The 24,587-nt window shown below is 40.5% G+C and overlaps 1 protein-coding gene across 1 annotated transcript in view; it reads left to right on the plus strand.

Annotated features, from left to right (window-relative positions):
• The window catches only part of MTAP (methylthioadenosine phosphorylase), a 35,228-nt gene extending 12,041 nt beyond the window's left edge, over positions 1-23,187 (plus strand). Inside the window, exons 3-8 of the mRNA XM_012665052.1 lie at positions 376-434; positions 1,459-1,626; positions 11,222-11,324; positions 15,141-15,380; positions 19,703-19,825; positions 22,399-23,187. Coding sequence (XP_012520506.1) covers positions 376-434; positions 1,459-1,626; positions 11,222-11,324; positions 15,141-15,380; positions 19,703-19,825; positions 22,399-22,437 — 732 coding nt within the window. The 3' untranslated portion in view covers positions 22,438-23,187. The remainder of the gene's footprint in view (positions 1-375; positions 435-1,458; positions 1,627-11,221; positions 11,325-15,140; positions 15,381-19,702; positions 19,826-22,398) is intronic.
• Positions 23,188-24,587: the final 1,400 nt, after the last annotated feature.

Genomic DNA, 24,587 nt, shown 5'->3' on the forward strand with positions numbered 1-24,587 from the left:
CGACAGTGGCCTCTTACCCTTTCTGCCTTTCACACTCACACCTGTTCTTGAACCTGCCAAATACCCTCGATACATCTAAATTTGACCAGTCTACCATCAGAGTCCCCTGGGGTACTTGCTACAAACGAATCTTACTGTATGGTACCTACATGGGCACCCAAGGCAAGCTTCAGAGTCCTGTTAATCTCTGTGCCTGTAGGGAGCTCAGTAAATATTGATCAAATGATCATGTTGGTATCAAATATAACCTCTTCTATAAGCTGTATCCATGAACTCTAAGTTTCTAAGAATCCAACTGTAGCTGAACAGTTTTAATTGTTTACATAAGTTTTCAGATCACTGAGTTAAAATATAATCATTTTTCATTGTATGCAGCCATCTGATGCCTTAATTTTGGGGAAGATAAAAAATGTTGATTGCGTCCTCCTTGCAAGGTATGGTGTTTTTTTTTTTTTTTTTTAAGCTTTCTGATTGTTACTACTAGAGGAGCATTTAACTTTAATTTTGGAAAGAGTAGTGATACAGGTATGAGTTTTTAGGTGTTGGTGTAGCTAGAATATCTTAGTCACCTTTATTTACCATGTGTGGTTTTGGGTGAGTTCTATTAGGAGATCAGAGATCTCATGGGCTTCACCTTGGATTGGAAAACTAGATCAGGAATCTAAGGTTGAAGCTCTGGTTTCAGTTCCAACTGCAAGAAGAAATGTTTCCCTTTTTTTCCCTTCTAATTAATCAAGATAAAGAAAAGCAATGCTTCATTCATGACCCCTTGTTAGTAGTAGCTGTATGTTTGTGGGAAGTGGGTTACTTGTACTGTCTACACCGTTGTTTTCTTGACAAGGCTAGTGCTGCTGTATTATAATAGAGGAGGCAAAAGCATTTTTTATCACATAGTTAACAAATTAGTCAAACTATATGTTTAGTTTTCTATTGCTGAGTAACAAATTACTGCAAATTTAGCAGCTTAAAATAGCACACATTATGTCACAGGCCATGGTTGCAGGACTGAGGCCTTCAGCTCTTAGAGGAGCTCCCCATTCTCTGCCATGTGGGCCTCTTCACAGGCAGTTCACACAACAGCAGCTTGCTTCTGCAGGGCTGGTAGGAGACTCTCGAGTGCCTGCTAGCAAGGTAGGGCCTACTCGAGGGAGTGACTTCCAGCGCCTTTGCCGTATTCTAACGGTTAGAAGCAAGCCTTGGGATTGTTCACGCTTTATACAGGGCATAAAAACAGGGACCATTCTAGGGTCTGTCACTCTCCATTTTTAAAATGAAAGTGGCTTCTGAGAATCCAGTAAATCTAAATTTTGTTTTACATGGTCACTGGGGTGGGTTTCAGGAGGCCCCCTTTATTAGTCTGTGATCATTTCTACAGAGTCACCTAATTTTTTCTAGGCTCTAGGAGGAAACGGTGCTGTGGTGCTCACTTGCCTACCATTTCTCCTCTCCTTCTCTTAGGCACGGGAGGCAGCACACCATTGTGCCTTCCAAAATCAACTACCAGGCGAACATCTGGGCTTTGAAGGAAGAGGGTTGTACACATGTCATAGTGACCACAGCATGCGGCTCCCTGAGGGAGGAGATTCAGCCTGGTGATATGATTATTATCGATCAGTTCATCGACAGGTGAGCAGTATCTCAAATGCTTTATAGCCCTCGGAGCTGGTCATTCCCAGCTCAAATAGATGATACACGGGAGCCAGGGGAAGAAGGGGAGGGCAGGGCCACAGGCTTGCTTTAAGCTTTTTATTGTGAAAGTTTTTGTTTTTATTTTTTAATTGACAAATAATAATTGTATATTTTATATGTGTGTACATTGTGTGACTTGTCAAGCTAATTAATATATCATCTCAGATACTTAATCATCTTTGACAGTGAGTACATTTGATTATTACTCTCCTAGCAACTTTGAAATATATAGTACATTGTTATTAAATGCAATCACCACGCTGCACAATAGATCTCAAAAACTTATTCCTCCTAACTGAAATTCTGTGTCCTTTGATCAATATCTCCTCGCCTTCCCCTGGTAGCCACATTCTACTGTCTACTTCTATAAGTTCGACTTCTTCAATTCCACATGTAGGGGAGCTCCTGCAGTATGTGTCTTTCTGTGACTGGCTTGTTTCTCTTAACATACCCTCCAGGCTCGTTCATGTGTCTCGACTGACAGAATTTCCTTTTTTTAAGGCTAAATAGTATTCCATTGTGAAATATACCACATTTCCTTTATCCATTCATCTGTTGATGATCATTTAGGTTGCTTCCACATATTGGCTATTATGAGTAACGCCGCAATCAATGTGGGTATCACTTTGATGCACCGATTTCATCTCCTTCGGATATATATGCAGAAGTCGGATTGCTGACTCGTATAGTGATTCTGTTTTTATTTATTTATTTTTTTTTGAGGAAGCTCCGTACTGTTTTCCAAAGCGGCCGTACTGATTTATATTCCCACCAACAGTGTACAAGTGTTCCCTTTTGTTCACATCTTCACCTACACTTGTTCTCTTTCATCTTTTTTGACAGTAGCCATTCTGTCAGGCATGAGGTGATACCTCATTGTGGCTTTAATTTGTATTTCCCTGATGATTGATGGTGCTGAGCATTCTTCACATAGGTGTTGGCTATTTTTGTGTCTTTTGAGAAATGTCTATTCAAGTCTTCTGCCCCAGGCCCTGGAATCTGCAACATTGTTCTTCACAAACCAAACGTTAAAAATCAGAAAATAGGAATTCATACCAAGGACATATAGGAGGCTCGTCCACAGCAGATTTCTTCAGTGCCTTATGCCTCCTGCTGTATTGAGTCTGATTAATCCATTTCTTTTACCTTGTAGAAGGTCCCCATTGTCACAGCCACAAGTCATTTGGCATTGAGGATAAAACATGGTTAAGACTGGGATTTGTTCACTTCTTCACAGTTATTAAACAGTTCATTCGAACTGGGGAAAGAATTGACATTTTGTCTGTCCTTAAAGTGGTCAGGCTATTTATACTTTAAAAGAATCTTGTGGATATATATTCCAAGATTCATAATTCTCGGGTTTCTCTCCTTTGTATGTGCTGGGGACACCCGGCTCTCACTGTGTCACCTATGGGGAACTGAAGCCAGATGTTCTGTGAGTGGGGGAGAGAAAAAACGACTTCATAAGGGAGTCAAAGTAGTTTTCTGTCCCCGAAATCTGGCTTTGCGATGCGAGAGAGGGTCGGCATTCAGAAACCTCAGCTACTCTGGCAGTTCCCGTTAGGCTTTTTAGATTGTTTCTCCACTGGTCTTTGCATGTTTTTATCCTGGCATCTTCTTGTCTTCCATGTCTATTTGCCACTGTCCAGGGAGCAGTCGGGAGAGATATCTGTCCCCTTACTTACTGATTGGTTCTACGGTTACCGCCTTCCCCAGCGGAAACTTTCCTATTAGGTTAGTGCAAAAGTAATTGCAGTTTTAGCATTGTTGAAATTTGCTGTTCGATGTTGGAATACATTCGTAAGTAAACATGGTTATGTTATACATCACTTTAATGCACATTTCTCGCTTTATTTTTTTTGCTAATGACTTATTACTTGCTGTTTATTTGATATTTTAGACTATGGAAATGATGTTAGACAAAAAGCAAATACTAACGATATTCTTATTTGAGTTCAAAATGGGTCATAACGCAGCGGAGACAACTCACAACGTCAACGATGCATTTGGCCCAGGAACTGCTAACAAATGTGCAGTGTAGTGGTGGTTCAAGAAGTTTTGCAGAGGAGATGAGGGCTTGCAGATGAGGAGCGCAGTGGCCAGCCATCGGAAGTTGACAACAACCAATTGAGAGCAGTCATTAAAGCTGATCCTCGTAGAACTACAAGAGAAGCTGCCGAAGAACTCAACGTCAACCATTCTATGGAGGTTCGGCATTTTAAGCAAATTGGAAGGGTGGAAAAGCTCGATAAGTGGGTGCTTCATGATCTGACCGAAAATCAAAAAAATCGTCATTTTGAAGGGTCGTCTTCTCTTATTGTACACAACAGTGAACCATTTCTTGATCGGACTGTGACGTGTGGTGAAAAGTGGATTGTCTACAACAGCCAGTGACGACCAGCTCAGTGGTTGGACTGAGAAGTTCCAAAGCACTTCCCAAAGCCAAACTTGCATGAAAAATGAGTCCTGATCACTGTTTGGTGGTCTGCTGCCTGTCTGATCCACTACAGCTTTCTGAATCCTGGCAAAACCATTCCATCTAAGAAGTATGCTCAGCAAATCGATGAGATGCACCAAAGACTGCAACACCTGCAGCTGGCATTGGTCAGCAGAAAGGACTTCTCCATGACAACACCCAACTACATGTTGCACAACCAATGCTTCAAAAGTTGAACAAATTGGGCCACAAAGTTTTGCCTCATCCACCATACTCACCTGACCTCTCGACAACGTTTTGCAGGGAAAATGCTTCCACAACTAGCAGGATACAGAAAATGCTTTCTAAGAGTTCATGGAATCCCAAAGCATGGATTTTTACACTACAGGAATAAACAAACTTATTTCTCATTGGCAAAAATGTGTTGATTGTAATGGTTCCTATTTTGATGAATAAAGATGTGTTTGAGCCAGTTGTAATGATTTAAAATTCATGGTCCAAAACCACAATTTCCTTTGCACCAACCTAATACAAAGGGCTTTAAAGGTACAGCTTCCTCTTTTGAGCCCAGCAGGGTCAGTGATGGGTATGCTATTTTATGAAATGTGGTACATGATCATACCTGGTCCCTGTGGGTTGACAAAGGCCTTGTGTCAACCTAACCAAATTCTAAGATGAGCGATTTAGAAGCATGACTATTCATTGCTTGGCCTTTGTGCTGTCTTCAGTTATCAGCCTTGCAACTAAAGAAAGGCATGATTCTCCCGCCTTCCACACCCACGCCACTTTTAAAGCTTGACTTCAATGATACATTATAAAGTGGTGCACAGGAGTGGTTTCTAAAGAGATTTTTGCCATGGGAGCAAAGCAAGACTGTTTCCCCATCGCTGCTTTTTTCAAAGAGGCATTTTGTTGTCTCTTCCTCTTTTCCTTATGTACATGGTCCCTCCATTTTCTAACCCAGTCATTGTTGGATATGTCTATAGATTCATGTCTGTATGGGGGAACTGATGATAGGGCCTTTCTTTCATCCCAAACTGCTAAATTTCCATGCCATGCAAGGTACATGGGACAGAGGATCCCAGCAATTTCTACACTTGACCTTCCTCTTTATTCCTTCAGATTATTATAGGAATTCAATTCACCATATTTATTACGCAAGTATAAAAAGGAACAACTATTAATAGATCTGGAAACTGTTTGGAAGAGTGCCCACATTATATTAGGTTTTGGGGTGTTTGTTTTTATTTTTAAAAAGGATCAGAACAGTAGGACCTGCTAAACTGCATCGATCACTCTCAGAAATATCTCAAGGTGAAACTGTTGGGCCTGAGGCCCGTGGTTAATGGCTTTGCTTCAAGAAAGCAGTGAAACAAGCCTTGGAAGTGAGGACATCTAAAACGTTTCCTGGCTGGGTCCTCAAATTCCTTTGTCACTTAATGTCCTCATCTGCTAAATGAGGGTGTTGGATTGATTCCTAAGAAGGTGTCCTCCTTCAGATTATTTCTTCATCAACGTATTTTCTTGCTAGAAGAACTGGGAGAGGCTCGGGTGAGCTTCTGTGATGTGTTCTTACTCATCAGGAAAGTCCCACTGTAAACACACAGTGCTGATCTGTTGTGTCAGTTTGTTTCCTTCTACCGTAGCGAGGCCCTGCCTCGGGCTTCCCCCATGATGTCACAGTGCACAGCACTGGGCCCTTGGGCTAGGGCCGTGCCCCGAAGTCAAGTATATCGTCAGTATATTTGCACTTCATGTGGACTAAAAATAGTGTTCTATGGTAAAGAACTGCACAGGAAGCCTTTGCTTAGCCCTTTCTCCCATCCCTGTCAGCAGCTGTTTTTAACTCCTTCTGTTCTCACAGCTTCCTGCCAATCTCCCTCTCTCTCAGCTGAGAGTGGCACCCCCACCTTTGTAGAGAAAACAGAAGATACTAGGCATAACTCACCTTCTCCCTTTGCCTTCCCTTTCACCAGTTACTTGCGTCCCCCTTTGCCATCTTCCTGCCTTGAATTGGGGTCAGCCACTCCCCTGTATGAGATGTTCATTCTTCTGTTCCATAACCTAGTTCTGTTCTTCTTACCTCCTCGCCATGTATCCTCTAATTAAAAATGCCAAGCTACCAGTTTTTTTCGTTCCTATTAGGTGCCACAGTCAGTTAATACCATTTATTGCATGCAATAAATCTTTTCCCCAGTTTAGAGTTCAGCAGACAGGTTCTTACTATGTTTCTGACACTGCTAATTATCACAGCTCTGGGAGACATCCGCTATGTACCTTATTATTCCCTTTTACAGGTGAGGAAACTGAGGCCCAAAGAGATTATGGTCACACTTGTGTCCGAGCTAGGACTTTTGTTCTCGTGCTCCTGCTCAGCATGCTGTTTAACAAGACCTCATGAAAAATAATAGAACAGAAGGGAAAATGCGTAACCTGTTTAAGGAGCTGTCTTTCCTCATTGGGATATAAACAGCCATTGGTGTTTCTCCTTCCTGTGGCACCATAAGCAATGAGGGGCACTCATGAGACAGGAGTGGGAAGAGCTTGATGATGCTGGTTCGAATCCATAACTTTGCGGTTCCTTCTGGTTAATAGGACAGACTCACTCCACTTCTTAACCTGTTGCTTGTCGTTTATGTTAAGATTTCCCGTCTCGTCGCTGTCCCTGTACATTAGCGTTGGACTGTTCGAATAGCCTTTTAAGTGACGAGAGTAGAATCACTTCCCTGAAACCACCTTTCTTAAGAGAAGCTGTTCTGGTCTGCCAGTAAATTAATTGACTCACGTCCCCGCATGTTGGGGCTTGTTGTGGACACAGACAGGTGTTTGCTCTCAACTTGTTTGCAACTCTGCATTTCCTCAAAGGAAACACTAACAAATGGCTACCTTCAGGCTGATTTAACATCTTGATTCAAGAAACAACTTATCAGTCAATACTTCTCTGGGTGCTTCTCCCCCTGTGTCTGAAAGTGCCCCCTGTGTTCTCTCCTTGACTGTCTTGAACTCATTTCTCTTGCCAGAACGTAACGTCATTTTGTCTCCCTCACTCTTCCATAGGTGGTTTTTGTTTATTTGTTTGTGCACTGACTTTTCTTAGCACATATCCCTGCTTGACCGTTGTGAGGAATGTGCTGGGTACTACGACATCAAAATGGCATACTTTGAGGTGGGCAGGAGAGACGTACAGAAGCAGATTTTCCATAAACGGTAGTTATTAGTGCCAAGCACTTGCTTCAGCTTGTCTTGTTCAGTCCTCACATGGACCATGCAAGGTAAATGATGTTACGCCCCCTTTAAATCTGAGGACACTGACATCACTGAGGTGCAGAGAGCTGAGAGTGGCTCTGCCAGGGGCGCATGGCTAGTGAATGGTAGAGCCAGATCAGTCCCTGAAGTCTGTGTTTTCCAGTGGGATCTCACGCTAATTAGTCTTGCATAGGTAGAGGGGTTTGCTGGTTGAAGCAAGAGTAGGTGGCAGACCTTCAGCATCAGCACTTTATTACTGTAGAAACCGTATCTGAATTAACCATATCTCAAACCGTACCAGAGTGTGTATTAGCTTCCTATTGCTGCTGTAAGAAATTATCACAAACTTAGTGGCTTAAACAAGACAAACGCATTATCTTTTAGTTCCGTAGGTCAGGAGTCTAACATGGGTCTCACTGTGGGTTTTTTTTTTTTAAAAAAAAGGGTGCCTGCAGGGCCGCATCCCTTCCTGGAGGCCCAGGGGGGGATGCATTTCCTTGCCCTTTGTCACTTGCGTTCTTTGGCTCAGAGCCCTCACCATCTTCAAAGCCAGCGTTGGCAGATGGAGTCCTTCTCACCTCCCATCACTGTGACGTTGACTCCTTCCACGTATGAACCCTTCTGATGACATTGCACCCACCTAGTTAATCCAGAATAAACTTACTTTTTTTTTTTTTAACCTTTCTATTTTAAGGTCACCTTGTTAGCATCCTTAATTCCCCTTTGCCATTTGTGGTGACATATTCACAGGTTCTAGGAGTAGCACGTGTACATCTTTCCAGGGCCGGGTGGGCGTTATTTGGCATATAAAATGGAGATGTTATTGCATTACAGTCTATTGGGATATAGCCACCGGAGGTTTTTGCAGCCTTGTTTTATATTTAAACAAGGGTGTAAGTGGGTGTCTTAGTCTGTTCAGGCTGATTTAACAGAGTACCATAGACTAGGTAGCTTCGAAACAACAGAAATTTATTTGTCAGTTCTGGAGACTGGGAAGTCCGAGAAAAGTTGCCTGCAGATTCCAGTATTTGGTGAGGGCTGGCTTTCTCATAGATGACACCTTCTCGCTGTGCGCTCACGTGCTAGAACGCACGAGCTGGCTTTCTGATGTCTCTTTTATAAGGACATTAATCCCACTCTTGAGGGCTTTGCCTAATCACCTTCAAAAGGTTCTACTTTCAAAATACCATCACCTCTTGGGGGTTAGGATTTCAACATAGGAATTTTAGAGGGACAAGTCTTCAGACCGTAGCAGTGGGGATGTTGCTAATCCCTTGTGAAGAAAGAACTTGTGGAGTAATTTGCCCAAGAGCCCACAAACATTTAGTGATAAGATTCAAATCCAGGGACAAAACTACATTTCCTGTGTTTTCTCCATGTCACTCAGAACACTTAGCATGAGGGTGAACTATGATTCTGAATATAGAAGAGCTGTTTGACCTGGAAATTGGCAGTGAACTGGTGGGCTTAATTGCGTAACAGTCCCTACTCTGTGGTACAGGACTGGCAGGTTTATTCCAGGCTTCTTGCTAAATTGTAAAATCTTGGATTTCTCAGAAGACCCTCAGAACAAGGACAGGTGCTATTAAAATGACACACATCTCATCCTAGAATTTCTTCTGGGTGGTGTCGTCCACTCTGCTCCACTGTGGTTGTAAAACCTCATTGCTCTTGGTCAGCATTAACAATGCCTCTTCATTTGATGCTATGCTGGTAGGTTGCTGTTTATAGAGGTTGAGGTTTAGATCATTAAACGTTTCACTGAACGTGTTGATACCTAAGTTAGTGACGCAGAACAACTCAAATAGGTGTAAAGAGGAGTTTCTCACTTGTACTTTCCCTTCCAGTATTTTGGTAGTATAGCCCCAAAACTATTAGAAACTGGTTTCTAAGCCCTATTTATTCTTTGGGGCCACTTGCCCCTTTCAAGCTCATGTGCCTGAGGCCCCATGTGTTGCTCACTACCAATTCTGTCTCTGGCCTAGCCCACACTTCTGAGCTGCTGTAGGTTATCTGGACATCTTGGTTGACTTAATCCTAACGCCCTTCCGAGTAGGTAGATGAATACTGTGTTTTATGATTAGGAAATGGAGAATCAAAAAGATATGGTAATTTGCTATAAGCCACATAGTTAGTAGCTAGGGAGTTTTGTTGAAAGAAAAATGCAAAACATTCCACCTAAGAGACGGAATTAAGACTGTAGTCAGTAAGTATCACACGTATGTGACGTAGCATAAAGATTGTTTTAGACACATGCTATGTCTTAAGGTTAAAAAGCTCAAAGCAAAGGGCAGAGTGACAAGGCAAAGGGTGGGCACAGACAGGGCAGAGATAGATAAGGGGATGTTTGGTGTGGACGTCTGTTGGGGTCTAGCCAGTGGAGGCTTTTGTGGTCCTGTTTTCATAATCACAGTTGTGAGCGAGGATATTGCTAATGCTTGACTCATCGAAGGCTGAAACCAAGCCAGAGCTGGAATTAAGTACGTGGCATCATTTTATTGGTCAGTCTTTCAGAGAGAAAAGCCTCTATTTATACTGGATGGAACCGTCATTTGGCCTCTTCTTCAACCCCATTTGGAAGTGCTTGGGGTTAACTTAGCATTTCCCTTAAGGCACATGTGACAAAGGGTTGGGAGGAACACGGGGTTTTCATTCCTTCAGAGCCCCGAGGCCTCTTCTCTGAGGGAGTGGCTTCCATGCCAACTAGTGTCACTGTTCAACATGTGATATCGTGAGAGTAACAGGTGAATTTTGGTCAGTGGACCTGCAGCTGTGTAAATGGGACCAGTGAGACTGGTCCTCTGAGCTGTCCCTCACTCTCCCACCCCTGGAAGAGGACGTCACATCATCTTCCTTCCCCTGTTGGCTTCCTTTGCCCATGCCTCCCCTGCTCTGCCTCTGTGGGAGAGATTGAGGACCCTCTTTCCTGTGTTACTCGTGAGTTCAAGTTTAGAACAACTTAATGGGCAGAGAAAGTGGCTTGTTTGGAAAAATTCTGGCAAGAAATTTCTGGGTGACTTGTCACTGGGTTAATTTCAGCGTCTCTTTTGTGGATTCAAAACTGTTTTACCAGTACCTTGAACTAAGAGACTTTAGAACTAATTACGGCCAGGAGAGGAATAAGCTAAATTATGAGGCAGCAAACAGGACGGATTCCTGAATGCGGGGCAGGATGATGGCTGCTTTCTTCAATGGGTCAGCGGCATGAAAAAATACAGTTGGGGCTAAGAGCAGGAACAACTCTTAATTTAAAGACATGACAATTAAATGCAAGGTAAGTACCTTGTTTGTACCTTGGAACAAATTGGTTTTAAACAAAGCAACTGTTTAAAAATAATTTTCTTGGAAGACATCAGGGAAATTTGCATATGGTCTGAGTGAAAGCCTGGAATTTGCAACCATAAAAGAGCTAACAGATGATGCAAGTTTGACAGAGTTTTAGAAATTGTTGAATCTGGGAGATGGGTATATGGGGTTCACTATATAATTTTCTACATCACTGATGATGAAATATTTTCATATTGGCTTCTTAAGTCTTTTACTTGGCCTTCCTGAGCCCACAGTTGACTTGTACCTATAATCCAAGTGGTTACCTTGTCACAGCTGCCAGACCACAACACTTTAACTCCTGTTGAGTAGCATGTTGCCACCAGCCTGGAGCCAGAGAAACACCAGCCTGAAGCTGCTGTTTTAACAATTGCCTTCAGTTTATGCAGAGCTATTGATTCTGGAGTGAGGACCAAGATCTTGCTCTAGATGCATTTGATTTGTCAGTCCTGAGGAGATGGAGAGATGGCTTTTTAAAAAAAAAAAACACATTTTTTTTTTTTCCGCCACTTTATGTTGTAGGACCACCATGAGGCCTCAGACCTTCTATGATGGAAGTCATTCCTGTGCCAGAGGAGTGTGCCATATTCCTGTAGCGGAGCCTTTTTGCCCCAAAACGAGAGAGGTACGTAATCTTTCTGGAAGGCATTTCAGAATAAGTCATAAGAACTTGGGGCAGCATCTAGTGTTAGGTTAATCAGCTGAGCAGGTTGTCCCTCTAACCCCTGTAAGTTTGCTTTTTATGCAAGATTTTATGAAGAATTGTTTCCCTGGGCTAATAATGCCTTCACTAATCTCAGTCATTTGTAAGTTGAACCAAAGTTGCAACCTACCTTTTAGTGAGTTTTGATTTTGCTGTCAGGATATCTTTTAAATAATTTACTATCAGGTGGCATGTTACTCAAAAGTATACAGTCAGGAGCCAGATTACTTAGGATCAAATCTCTGCTCTTCAGGTTAATAGCTGTGGGTTACTGGACAAATTATTTAATGTTTCTGGGCTTTGATTATCTCATTTGTAAAATGAAAATAATGATAGTTTGTACGTCATAGGACTGCAAGGCATGAAACAGTTAATATTTATGACGTGCTTTGAACCATGCCTGTTAGTTATGGAACATCCAATGACTGGTAACTGCCTGTATGAATTAGATTACTATCGTTGAGTATCTGGAAATGGTCAGATTAGCATCTTTTGCCTTTGAGCTGAGCTTGGCCATTACTGCCCGACCTCCTTCAGTATTACAGCAAAATGTCAGAACGTGGGGCAGCCCCTCAAGGGCCAATGGTGGCATAAGGGAGGAGTCACAGCCATAGCTCCCCAGGAACAGAAATGGTGACCACAACTCAAAAGTCCATCATTTGGTCTACATGCGCTACTTTCACAGTCCCAGGTTTGAAAGATTAGAAGTATTGTCAGAGGTGAACTGCCTCATAACATCTACCTTGTGAATTAGCTTAGTGACCATAAATACCTAAACATGTTAGTTATTCAGATAATTGTAACACCTGCATGTAGAGAATAGGTGATTTCTTTTAGCATTTACATTGAGCTCTACGTAATCCTGGAAAACCTATTTCCTGGTAGTTAAGAGCAAGGGCACTTGAACCTCACTCTGGCCTCAAACAAAAAAGATGTACCACTGCACATTGATGCTCTCTGACTTCCATGAAAGTATGTTTGTGGTTTAAAAAAAATGGCAGGTGAAGTTTGTATAAGTCTATATAGTACATGTTTCTGGATAGTTCTTGACAGAATGTATCAGAACGGTACTAGTCTTACCTCTGAAACACAGATCTGCCCACATAATCAAGCTGCTATTGCTATCCAGGGGCAATAAAGTGTGGATAAGATTCTTGTCCATTTCAAAATGAGGGCAGCTTGGGAAAAAATAGGCTAAGAAGAGAATCCGTGTTATTATGAATCTGAGCCTGGTGCCAGGCAGAATACAAAGACTTGGGGAACTAGGGGTGGAGGTGGGTGGGGGAAGCATGAATGAGCTATATAGAGCACATGTAAACGTGGCACTGGGTTGACGGTTTCCAATAGTACAGTTTAGCCTCCCATGAAACCACAGTAATCTAGCTGTAGGGCCCCACATAAAGACTGAGAATGCGGAGGAAGGCAGTTTAAGAAAATGACAGAAATGAGCCTTCAGAATATTGCTTTGTTCTTATATACTTCAAAGAGACTTTTTGAACATCCAAAAATACAGAATGAATGGTGCTGCCACTTAGTCATTAAGCGCTTCACTTTCAGCATCCACGTGATCTTCCATGTACTCCTGTGGAAGGGTTGCTGCCATGATTGTCAAGTGGCAAGCAAGGTGCACGGTGGCTGGCATAGCCTACCATTTATGTTAAAATTGTATGTGTGTGTGTATAAAGAGATAAATGTGTAAATATTTATATGCAAATAGAGTATTTTTGGAAAGTTAACAACAACAAAAAAAAACCCTGGTAACCCAGTGGTTTCCTTTGGGGAGGTGAAATGGGTCCCTAGGACACAGGGTGGGGGAAATACTTCTCCAGAATAATTTCCTTTTGCACTATTTAAGTTTTATACCATGTACAAGTACTACCTATTCCAAAAATGGTGTCACTCCTATTCGGTGTTTCACTTCTGTTTCATCTGAAACTCCTGAAAGTTCTGACACAGTAACCGTGTTTAGCCTGTGATCTAACTTGGCTAGGGGTTTTTTTGGTATAGATTGTGGTTTCAGTAGTTCCATTGTGATTACTCCAGACAAGTGAAATCATCTTAGCCTCAGACCCAGAGGTTGCTTGTAGTTTGTATTTTCTGCTACTTTATGATGGTGTACTCTCTTCTTGTGAGAGTGCAAAGTGCTGGTGCAGGTGGCTGACCCATATCCATAGCCTCTGTTTCCTCCTCACAATCATGGTACCTATCTCCCAGGGTGGTGGTGGTGACTTAGTGTCACAGGCCAGTGGTGCACAGTACTTGTGACCTTCCTTTATTCATCTCTAGAAGCACTCTGAAGTTTAGCCAACACATACAGTTCGGTTATTCAGGATCTCTAAAGACATTTAATGAACCAGCAGGATTGGGCTGGTTATGTCTTAAATTTGGGGAGAAAAGACGGGGGAGGGGAGGGAGAGATTTAGGACCTTGCATTTAAAACCTGTACTTTTTAGGGAAAAGTGTTGATGAAGCATAATCTTTATGAGATAAACATTATGTAGCATCAGCTGTTCGTTGTCCATCGCTTGTCATGGTTCTAAATTTGGAGTTGCTGAGGCTCTTGTTAAATTCTTTTCCCATTGCTGTGGCATAGTACAAGGCACTTTTTAAGGAAATACGTTAATTTGCTTATGTGATTAAGACATGTGCAGATAAGACTTTGGCCTAGATTGGAGCCTTCTACTGGCTTTGAGTGACTCCACTTTATACATATACTATCCCAAGAACTTTTGCCAAACATGTGTAGAAGCTGCCAGTATTAATTAATAATCATTAGAAGACCAGCTTAGCATTTATACATCCGGTGTTTACGGTGTGCCTGGCATGATTCTGTGCTTGTATATACTTTAGTTCATTTCATCCCCACTGTATCTTGGTATCTTGAGTTACGCAATATTATTATTCCTAATTTACAATTGAGAAAACAGACACACAGAGGTTGAGTGACATTTTAACAGTGCTTCCACAGGTTAATAGTTAAGTTGGTTGAAAAGACTAATTTTTTTAATTAAGGGGGAATATTGAAGCACAAGCTAAGAAAAAAATGAAATTAATGACCTGAAGATTAGATGTGTATTATTAATTAAAACACTGGGGAAAGTGATCAGACGTTTCAATCACGTATCTAAAAATCTGTGCTTGGCTTTGCCTCTAAAGGAATAACAAGATAAATTTATCATTGAATAGAAAAAAAAATCACAACCCCATTCTGTTTTCACCCTAAGTGCTTGGAGAGGCAACAGGCAAGAGAAATCACTTTGTAACCAAAAAAAGCTTTACAAAAGTCTTCAGATTCTATATAAAAAAGCAATGAAAATTAACTTCTCAGGAGCTTGGAAATAGAACTCAGCACATCTGTATGAGGAGATCTGAGTGATGAGAGGTTAAGAGCTAAGGCTCAAGTCTGTTCACAAACCAGTTAATCTCTTAGAGTTGTTCAGAAGTAAGTGAAATTAAAGCATCTAAAGAAATGCCTGGTGCATAGAAAAAGCTCAGGGTTTGCTCTTGTAGCTATGAGCTGCTTTGTACAAAGGGCTGGGGAACAGGATTACGTAAATGAGTAAGGGTCTAAGAAACACTGGTGTGTGGTCTTCTGGGTTCTGAGGGCCTGGCGGGTACTTGGCACTTATAGTGAAAAATCTTCTCTAATTGAGTAATTAACTTGTTAAACATCAGTGAACAATAAAATTTTGAGTTGTATGTATGCTTGCATGTTTTGAGTTTCTTGTTCTTTCCTAGGTTCTCATCGAGACTGCTAAGAAGCTGGGACTCCGGTGCCACTCAAAGGGGACAATGGTCACAATTGAAGGACCTCGTTTTAGTTCCCGGGCAGAAAGCTTCATGTTCCGCGCCTGGGGGGCAGATGTCATCAACATGACCACAGTTCCAGAGGTGGTTCTTGCCAAGGAGGCAGGAATCTGCTATGCAAGTATTGCCATTGCAACAGATTATGATTGCTGGAAGGAGCACGAGGAAGAAGTAGGTGGAATTCTCTTCTGAGCATGTATGGCATGGGTTTGTGGGTGCCCTAAGCTAATACGAGAGTGTCTTAACTGTTTGTTTCTATTATGCTAGTTTTAGAAAGTACCTTTCAATAAGATTTTGAAGTTATCATTAGGCATTACCAGATATGTTCTATAATTGCCATTGGAATGTAAGAACAAAGGTCTTCATAGGGAAAGAAAGAGACCCTTTTATCCAGGATCAACAGTGAACAGTACATTGTAGGCATATAGATGTGTCAAAAATCCTATGGAGACATGGGCCTTGTTTTAAGGATAAAGCTGTATTTTGATTGTAATTCCTTCTGCTATGCTGTTGTTTGTTTTCAAGGGGGGAAAAAAAACTATTACACTTTCCTGGTAAGAGGACTCTATGTTCATATCCATCTGTTTAACCTACCATGGCTGGATTCTGTGCTCTGGCATAGAAAAGTGACAGCAAACAGACAAGCCCTTTAAGAGCCAACATTCTGTTTGGGAAGATAGAGGTTAAGCAAACCAAGTAGGAAAGCTAACGGTTATAAAGAAATAGTGTGGTGAGGTACAGGAGCATCTATCCAGTTGACTGAGCCAAATATTTGAAGTCTGAGAGTACTTCCTACGGCAGGATTGAATAGAGGGGAGAGGAGGTGGCGGAGGGTGGAGGGGGGTGATGCAGTGTGGCAGGGCCACATATACCCCATGATGGGGTTTCAGACAGGAGGTCAGGGAGGAGTTTTAGGAAGGGAAGACAGCAAGGTCCAGCTGGAATTTGAGGGCACTGAAACAATGAAGTCACCCTTCCAAAACAAATATTTTCTTTGTGGAAAACCAAACATCTGCAAAACAGAGAGTATAGTATAACGAATCCAGGTACCCATCTCCCAGCTTCCACAATTACCACCCATGGACAGTCTTGCGTCATATATGTTCCCCTGCCCACTTCTCTCTCCCCTTCCCTCATTTTGAAGTTAATATTTTTCTAAGAGGCCTCTTTTTTAAAATTAAAAAAAAAAAACCCAACAGCATCATCGTACAAAAAACACCGATATTAATTTCTTAATATAATCAAATATCTAGACTGTTCACATTTTCCCTCTTATCTCATAATTTTTAACAATTTGGTCAAGTCAGGATCCCTTGCGATTCACACGTTGTATTTTAATGGTAAGCCTCTTAAGTCTCTTTTAATCTAGTAGTCCCCTCCCTCTCTCTCCAGTCCTCGTGTTTTACTTGAATAAACTAGGTCATTTGTTCTGTCATTCATTCTCATTTTAAAATAGAGAAAAGGACAAAACTATAGTGAAAGAATTTTGAAGGCGGAAATATAGGGGTGACTGTTCTGAGCACATCTCCAAAGAGGCCCTTAACGCTGTCTCAGAGAGTTGCTTGTTTCACCATCCAATTTCACATAAGACAGGGTTAGACATTCTTGCCCCTGTTGTCCATCCACGTATATGATACTTGGCCATAGATGAATCCAGGTTCTTTGTTTTTCATGAATGCCTTTTTCTGACTCCTCAGCGTAATAAACTTGCTAAGAAACAGGGTGCGTTTTATGTGAGAGATTTTGTAAATTCTGACTGTAAATCACACCATAATATCTGGTTTGGCAGCTTTGGCAATCTAAGGGACAGCTCAACCTCATGATGTCAGGAAGCTGCTTCTAATTAATTGGAAACTCCAGCCCCTGCCACTCCCTGAAAGCAGATTGTTTCTTCCTCCTTATGGCTTTCATCTCACTCTAACATGTGTCTCCTTTACAAAAGAACCAGTGGTGATTTCCTTCAGTAAGCCAAATGAGGTTCAGAAAGCAGTCAGACCTATTTTATTTAAAAACAGAGACACTAAGCTCTGTATAAGTGGTACGGCTTGAAGACGATAATGTTAAACGCCACAAGGAAGGCACAGATAAAGATAGCATCATCTCAACCAACCGTGTGCGTCACTGTACTTTAAACGAGATGTGCAGCCTGGCATGGCAAGAAGGGTTTGGAATTGCCTAAAGCCACCTTCACATTCTAGTTGCTCCATTTACTCGTGGCACTAGGCAAGTTATTGAACCTTTTTACTCTTCTATAGAATGAAGCCAGGGATTAGAGGTTGTGTAGTTGTTATTCTGACTTTGTAGTATTACTGGGAGAATTAAACCAGATTGTATATGTATAGTGGAACAGCTAGTATAGCGCTGGCTCATTGGAGGGTGGTGGCCATGAGATGATAGCTATGATGGGGGCGTGAGGGTTAGGCAGTAGCAGGGAAAGGCAGCGAAGATGGTAACTTGAGATTTGAGCTGGACCTTAAACAGAGGGTTCATTGTGAGAAGGTCAGTAGGAGGGGTGGAGCCCAACAGAAACAAAGAAGAGGGAGGTCAGAGTCTATACAGATGTATCAGTCACAGGAAAAGTGAAGGAAATGAGTAAATGTAAGGTAAATCTCTTGGATGCTTCATGTCTTTGCATTCAGAGACTCAGCTTAAAACCTGTCTTTTACATGTACCTGGCAGATACCCAACTGGTCACTGCTATGTGTCCCCATAGTCGTGGAAACTCCCCCCTGCTACAGTGCTCATAACTTTTTCCTAAACACATCTTGGTGTTTATGGAAGGGATCTGGAAGGAAATAGAAAAGTGTAATCTTTGTGTCCCTGAATGTTGGATTTCTTCTGAGCGTAGTAAAGCACAAGTACTATGTCTCTGGTCAGTTTGTATTCACATATTTTTTTCAACTTTTCCTGGTGAAAGAATTTCAGTCATATACAAAAGTAGACAATAGTATGATTTTCCATGAATCCAATATCCAGCTTCAACCATTATCATGTAAACTATGGCCAGTCATAGTTCATCTATACTGCCATCTGTAATTTTATCCATAAACATTTCAGGAGGTACCTAACATAACCACATTATCATGATCATATTCCAACAATAATTCTTTAATATACTGAGCCAAAGTTCAAATATCTAATTAAATGTCATAAATGATTTTTTTTCTTGCCAAGTTTTCTTTAAAGGAACCAGGTCATTTGTCCTGTTAAATTTCCCGCAGTCTGAATTGCTGAAATCATCTCCTTAGTGTAGTTTAACAGGTTTCTCTATCCTGTGTATTTTCTGTAAATTGGTAGCTCGATTTAGAGATTTGATCAGATTCAGGTGTCTATAGTACTGTTTTGTTTTTCTATCAAAAAGCACATACAAGCTGGGCACAGTGGCTCACACCTGAAATCCTAGCACTCTGGGAGGGCGAAGCAGGAGGATTGCTTGAGGCCAGGAGTTCAAGACCAGCCTGAGCAAGAGTGATATGCCATCTCTACCAAAAAAATAGAAAAATTTAGCCAGGTGTGGTGGTATGTGCCTATAGTCCCAGCTACTGTAGAGGCCGAGGCAGGAGGATCACTTGAGTCTAGGAGTTTGAGGTTGCAGTGGGCTATGACGACGGTCACTGCGCTCTAGCCTGGGTGACAAAACAAGACTCTGTCTCAAAAAAAAAAGCACATATGAGTGAGTTATTGGTTTGGGGTTTTTAAATTTGGTTTGTGATGTTAACAGCCACCATTAATTCATTAGAAGCCATAAAAATGGTGACACTTTGATTCTGTAATTTTTTTTTCTTTATTTAAAAGCTGGAATACTTTTCTAAAAAGAAATGTACGTATCTTCTGTTTGGTTATCCAATGTGGCAACAGTTTTAAGACGAATCCATTCTACTATGGATGTGGGAAGAATCGCCATATCTTTCTAGACCATGATAACCTGTCATGCATCTGAAATATTTTCTCATATACCATATCGAAATCTGACAGTGCTTTTCAGAGATGTCATTGGGTTTCTCCAAGACTATCTTGATAAATGCAGAGCTTGAGCTCAGGGGATTGAATGGAGTAAACAGACTTCACAAGGCAGGTTTCTTAGTCCGTTTGGGCTACTCTAACAAAATACCATAGACTGGGTAGCTTCTAAACAACAGAAGTTTATTTCTCACTGTTCTGGAAGTCCAAGATCAAGGCACTGGCAGATTCAGTGTCCGGTGAGGGCCCACTTCCTCCTAGAAGCCATCTTCTCACTGGAACCTCACACAGTGGAAGGGGCGAGGAATCTCTCTGGGGCTTCTTTTATAAGGGCTGTAATGCCATTCATGAGGATTCTGCTTTTATGACCTAATCACCCCCCAAATACCCTACATTGAGGAGCAGGTTTCAGCAGATAAATTTGAAGAAGACACAAACATTTAGACCGTAGCAAGGTTGGAATGCAAGAAATGTTTTGTGAAGAACAGTGGAATTTTAAATTCTAGTAACATTCTGTGCTATTGCTTCTCTAGGTTTCAGTGGACCGGGTCTTAAAGACCCTGAAAGAAAATGCCAATAAAGCCAAAAGTTTACTTCTGACTACCATACCTCAGATAGGGTCCATGGAATGGTCAGAAACCCTCCATAACCTGAAGGTAAGTGTCCTCAGGCATCTACAAGAAGATACTTCCATAGATCCTCAGCTGCTGCCTTCTCTTATTTGCATTTTACCCTTGGTCTATCTCCTTGTGCATTTTATGGTAGCCTGTATGTTTTCATGCCATCTACTACCATACCAACCACTTGTGAAATTGACTAGTCATATTTTCTGGCTGGTAATGCAAGACCATTGGAAGTTGAGGTAGAGAGAGTTTTATTATCTGGTGTACCAGGTTCTTCACATTGTCCTGCTCTGTAGTGTATCCCTAAGTCTTACATCAGAAGATTGATAATGCTTTCTCTGTGTGTGGCTTACATTGTTGACAAAGCTATTTTTTTCTCTGACAAATCCATGCAAAGTGGTAGCAGGCCTTTAAAGCCAAAACTCTGCCATAGCAATACCAAAATGGTGCCAGGGATTATCTGCTTAAGGTTAATGTTGCATCAAACTAAGACAGTAATTAATAATACATATGGGATCAGATGTATTGCAGATTAGTAGTTTTCCAACTCTAGTATTAATTCCCAGGATGTAATTTAAACTAACTGCTAAGCTCAGAGGTTTATGATTTTTATTTAGACATTTTGTGACTCTTTTAATTAACCACATGGATAAGGAGTTGCCTTAAATTGATCAGATTGCATTCCCCTAGTATCCAAAGAGAAGCATAACTTGAGGTCTCCTAGAACACACCTATACTCTTGGGTCTTAGGGTAGTAGTTGAGAGAGGATTTGAAAGGTTGATAGAAGCCCTCCCTACCTGAATTACCACCAAGGAGATACGAAATGAGACAACCACAATTTTAACGTGATGAGAATAACCGCTGGCCATGGTGGAGCCATGACTCGCAATGCTTGATTTATGTGGTATAAATGCTATGGCCAGTTTCAAGCTACCAACAACATGAAGCACTGATAAGATGGGAAGTGATAAACACACACAAGCAGGCTACATACACAGCACACCATTGTCACTAAATTGTCTCTCAGCCTTTAGGACTGGCAAAGTCAGGAATGTTGGGATTTGTAGTCTGTCTTCCCTGCTGGGAAACATACCTGTTTGTTTCAAAACTGTATACTTGGGAGATAAGTGACAGCCCCTTTCCCCCATGAAGTATTTTATCATAATTAAAGTACAGGAAGCCCTTGTAATTATGCAGAAAAGGGAAACCAAAAATTCTGAGAATTGGGGAATGTCAGTTTAAACTAGAAACAGGTGGCTTTTTGGGTTTTATCATAAAAGCAGTTACACTCAGCTGCATATAATGGATATAATACAGTGGGGCAGCACAGCTTTAGCTTGTGTAACACGCACATGTGGGTTTGCTGGAAATGTGACTCATACTTCTGGTGTTGCTGAGCTGATGTTAATGCAAGATGTCATAAAGCAGTGGTCCCCAACCTTTATGGCACCTGGGACTGTTTTCATGGAAGACACTTTTTTTCACGGACCGGGGAGGCAGCAGATAGTTTCGGGATGATTCAAGCGCATTACATTTAGTGTACACTTTATCTCTATTATTCTCACATTGTAATATATGATGAAATAATTATACGACTCACCGTAGGTTGGGAACTCCTGTCATAGAGGTTTGTTTATTTATTTGTTTATTTATTTTTTAAAGGACTTCAAGAGGTTTATTTTTTTAGGTCTTCCAACCGACCCCACTTTGAATATTGTCTCTTGAACTTCAAGATAATTTCTCAAGCAATAATGTATTATTTTAGCTTCATTTTTGGTAAAAGTGCTTGGATTGTAGAAATAAGTGTTCTCCTTTCCTTTCCTGAAGCTTCTGAAATTATGGGTAAAAGGGTATGTTTTTGAATACATGCATTTTTATAGAGGCTTAGGATGTGTAGCTCTCATCTGATTTTCAAAGGGAGATATATGACCCAAAGAGAAAAAAATGAAAATTTGCTGCTCTAGACAAAATTAAGAATCGTGGCCTCCGTTCTGTAGCATTCAGGAACACCATACCAATAATCCCTTATTCTGGGGTGGTATTTTCAGTCCTCCAAGCATTGAAATGTATATCATTTATTCACTCACTATTTCATTTCAGAAACACTTAGCATGCTTTATATGTTAAGCTCTGGTTTACAAAGTACATAAAAGACTTGAAGATGATGATCCTATTCTGTTTGGAGATAGGAGGCACTTTTTTTTTTTTTTTTTTTTTTTACAGTAAGATAAGGATAAGGGATGGAGGTTGCATAAACAATAATCCTGGGTGGGTGTTGGTATATAAATTACGTCCTAGTGGCTATAAAAGTAGATGTAAATGTGATTATCAGAACAAACCTGAGATCAGCATCTTTAACCTCACTTTACAGGAAAGCTAAATGAGGAACCAAGACTTTAGAATTGTACGTAAAGTCCCACATTTGGTTAGTGGACATGAATATAATCTGGAGAGTTTATTTAAAGTGTTAGTTTAAAGTGAATTCTTACTTTATGCAATCAAAATCTGGTTTTTAACAGATACCGTAGTAACCAGAATACTCACCCACGCGTGCACATCACTGCCTACAGTTCTTTGTCATCCGTGCCTACTTTCTTCCTTTCAGAATGTGGCCCAGTTTTCTGTTTTATTACCAAGACATTAAAATAGCATGGCTGCGCAGAAGAAAAGAAGACTTTCTAACTCCAGTTGCTTTGAGAATTCTTGCTTCACTTGAAAAAAACATGCAGCTGTTATGCCCTTGCCTGCGGAAGAAGAGGTGGCAAGACAAGACATTGTATGGGTGAGACACTTCTAGAAGACTTGAACTGCTTCACAACACAGAAGAAAAGCAAATGACCAGCAAACATGTGGGGGGGAAATTTACATTTTAGAAAAAAAACCAAGAAGATACCACTCTTCTCTCCCTTTATTAAATTTGCAACAATAAAGGGTTATGGGTAATATCCAGTTTCCTGTGTTGTCAAGGAATATGAGGAAGAAATGGGACTTTAGTTGTTTATTGATATGACTGTAAATTGCTACAGTGTTTCTGGAGGGCAGTGTGGTAAAATGCATCGAATAGCTTAAAAATACTTCTGTACTTGTGCTGGGTACTCCTAGGAATTTCTCTTTAAAAAATTATCAGATACAAAGAATTTTGTGTTATAATAGCAAATATTTAAAATAATCTGAATACTCAACAATTGGAGGTGATTTGGGTTATAATTAGATTGTGAATCAGCCAACTGAAAATCCTTTTCACATAATATTTCAGTGTCCTAGAGAAATGGTTGCTCTATAATATGAAATGAAAAACGGGATATGTAAGCATTTTACAGTAATGGTTTTGTTTTAAAATGCTGTGAAAATGTACAAAGAGACTAGAAAGAAATATATATAATCTTGCTGTTGTATTTGGAGGAGGGATACTGGATAATTTTTATTTTCTTTGACTCTTTGTGCATCTTCACATTTTCTACAATGAATATAATCAAATAGTAAAGTTGTTACAAAAACAAAAATATGCTATAAAACTAAAAATGGACTTAGAAAGATCCAGTTCTTGAAAACGCTGTTTCCAGTATTGAAGTGAAATTTAGGGTGGTAATATTAAGGTGTTGAGTGTTGTTTAAGGGTGTTACGTCTTTATTCTGTTAAAAAAAAATTACTGATTTCTATACAGTCAAAACAATACTTGGGTTTTGCAATAGCTTTCCGAGGAAAGTTAGGTGTTTAATACTGAAGTAGTCTAAAAGTTAAACTATTTAAAAGACATTATGATGTAAGATATTTTAAAAATTAATGTTTGACTTCATTTATGCTTTTTATTAAGTTGATGAACTATTTTACATGAGTTGGTGATTTTTCTTTTTTAATAAGAAAATGGAAGGGTGCTTTTTTACACTCTGGTTTTTATTGTTAACTTTATAGGAATGCTTTTTGTTTTCTTAAGTTTTCTATCACAGGGAGATCTTTTTTCCCCTCAATTATTTTCTTCTCACTGTAGTCTATTACAGGATACTTTAAGATCAGTATACAAGATCTTTTGTTTAAAGAATTTGTAAAGTCAATATGTTTGTGTCTATGAGATTGACTTCAAGATATTAAGCTGCTAATTGTAGACAATAAAATAAACCTATTGCCCTCCAGTGTTAATCTTGAGCCATTTGTGTCACCTGTGATATGACTCTTGGAGTCCCTGATGCATTCCCTGATTTCAAGGCTGGTTATCTGTTAGAGGTCCATGGAGAATCTAATGAACTTGAACCCAGGGTTCTCTAACTCTGTAACCTGTGTTTTCACTACAGTATGATATAGACAGTACCTCACTTTCTCTCAGTAGGTGTCTGAGAATATCAAGGCAAAAACGTGGGTTTTTTCCTTGCTGTCTTCAGAAAGTACAGTTCTACTTGCAGAAGGACTTTTCTTGACCCAGCAACCTTTTCTAGCAACCTCATTTTCAGACTTCTCAAATGAATGGAATATACTCCTGTTTTCTTTGTTACTAGTCATTCACTCCTTAGACAAAACCATTACAATTTTCCTTATACTTCATGCTTGAAAATGTTGATCGCTTCCTGAAATGCTTATCATTTCTGTGATACTGCACTATTTTTTTTTTTAGGCTACTAAATTAAGTGAACATCATGGTCAGTTTTGAGCATTTTTAAATTTCCCCCATGGATGGTGGGCATAATGGGAAAGCTCTAGTTTAGTGACTAAGCCCCTTATTAATTAATGAATTGCATCTGCTTAGGAGTCTTTGTTGGCATTATTATCTGCTGTTGTGTTTGACATCGATTTTCATGGGTC

This window comes from Propithecus coquereli, unplaced genomic scaffold (assembly GCF_000956105.1).
Source record: "Propithecus coquereli isolate 6110/MARCELLA unplaced genomic scaffold, Pcoq_1.0 Scaffold95, whole genome shotgun sequence".
Classification (NCBI taxonomy): Eukaryota; Metazoa; Chordata; class Mammalia; order Primates; family Indriidae; genus Propithecus; species Propithecus coquereli.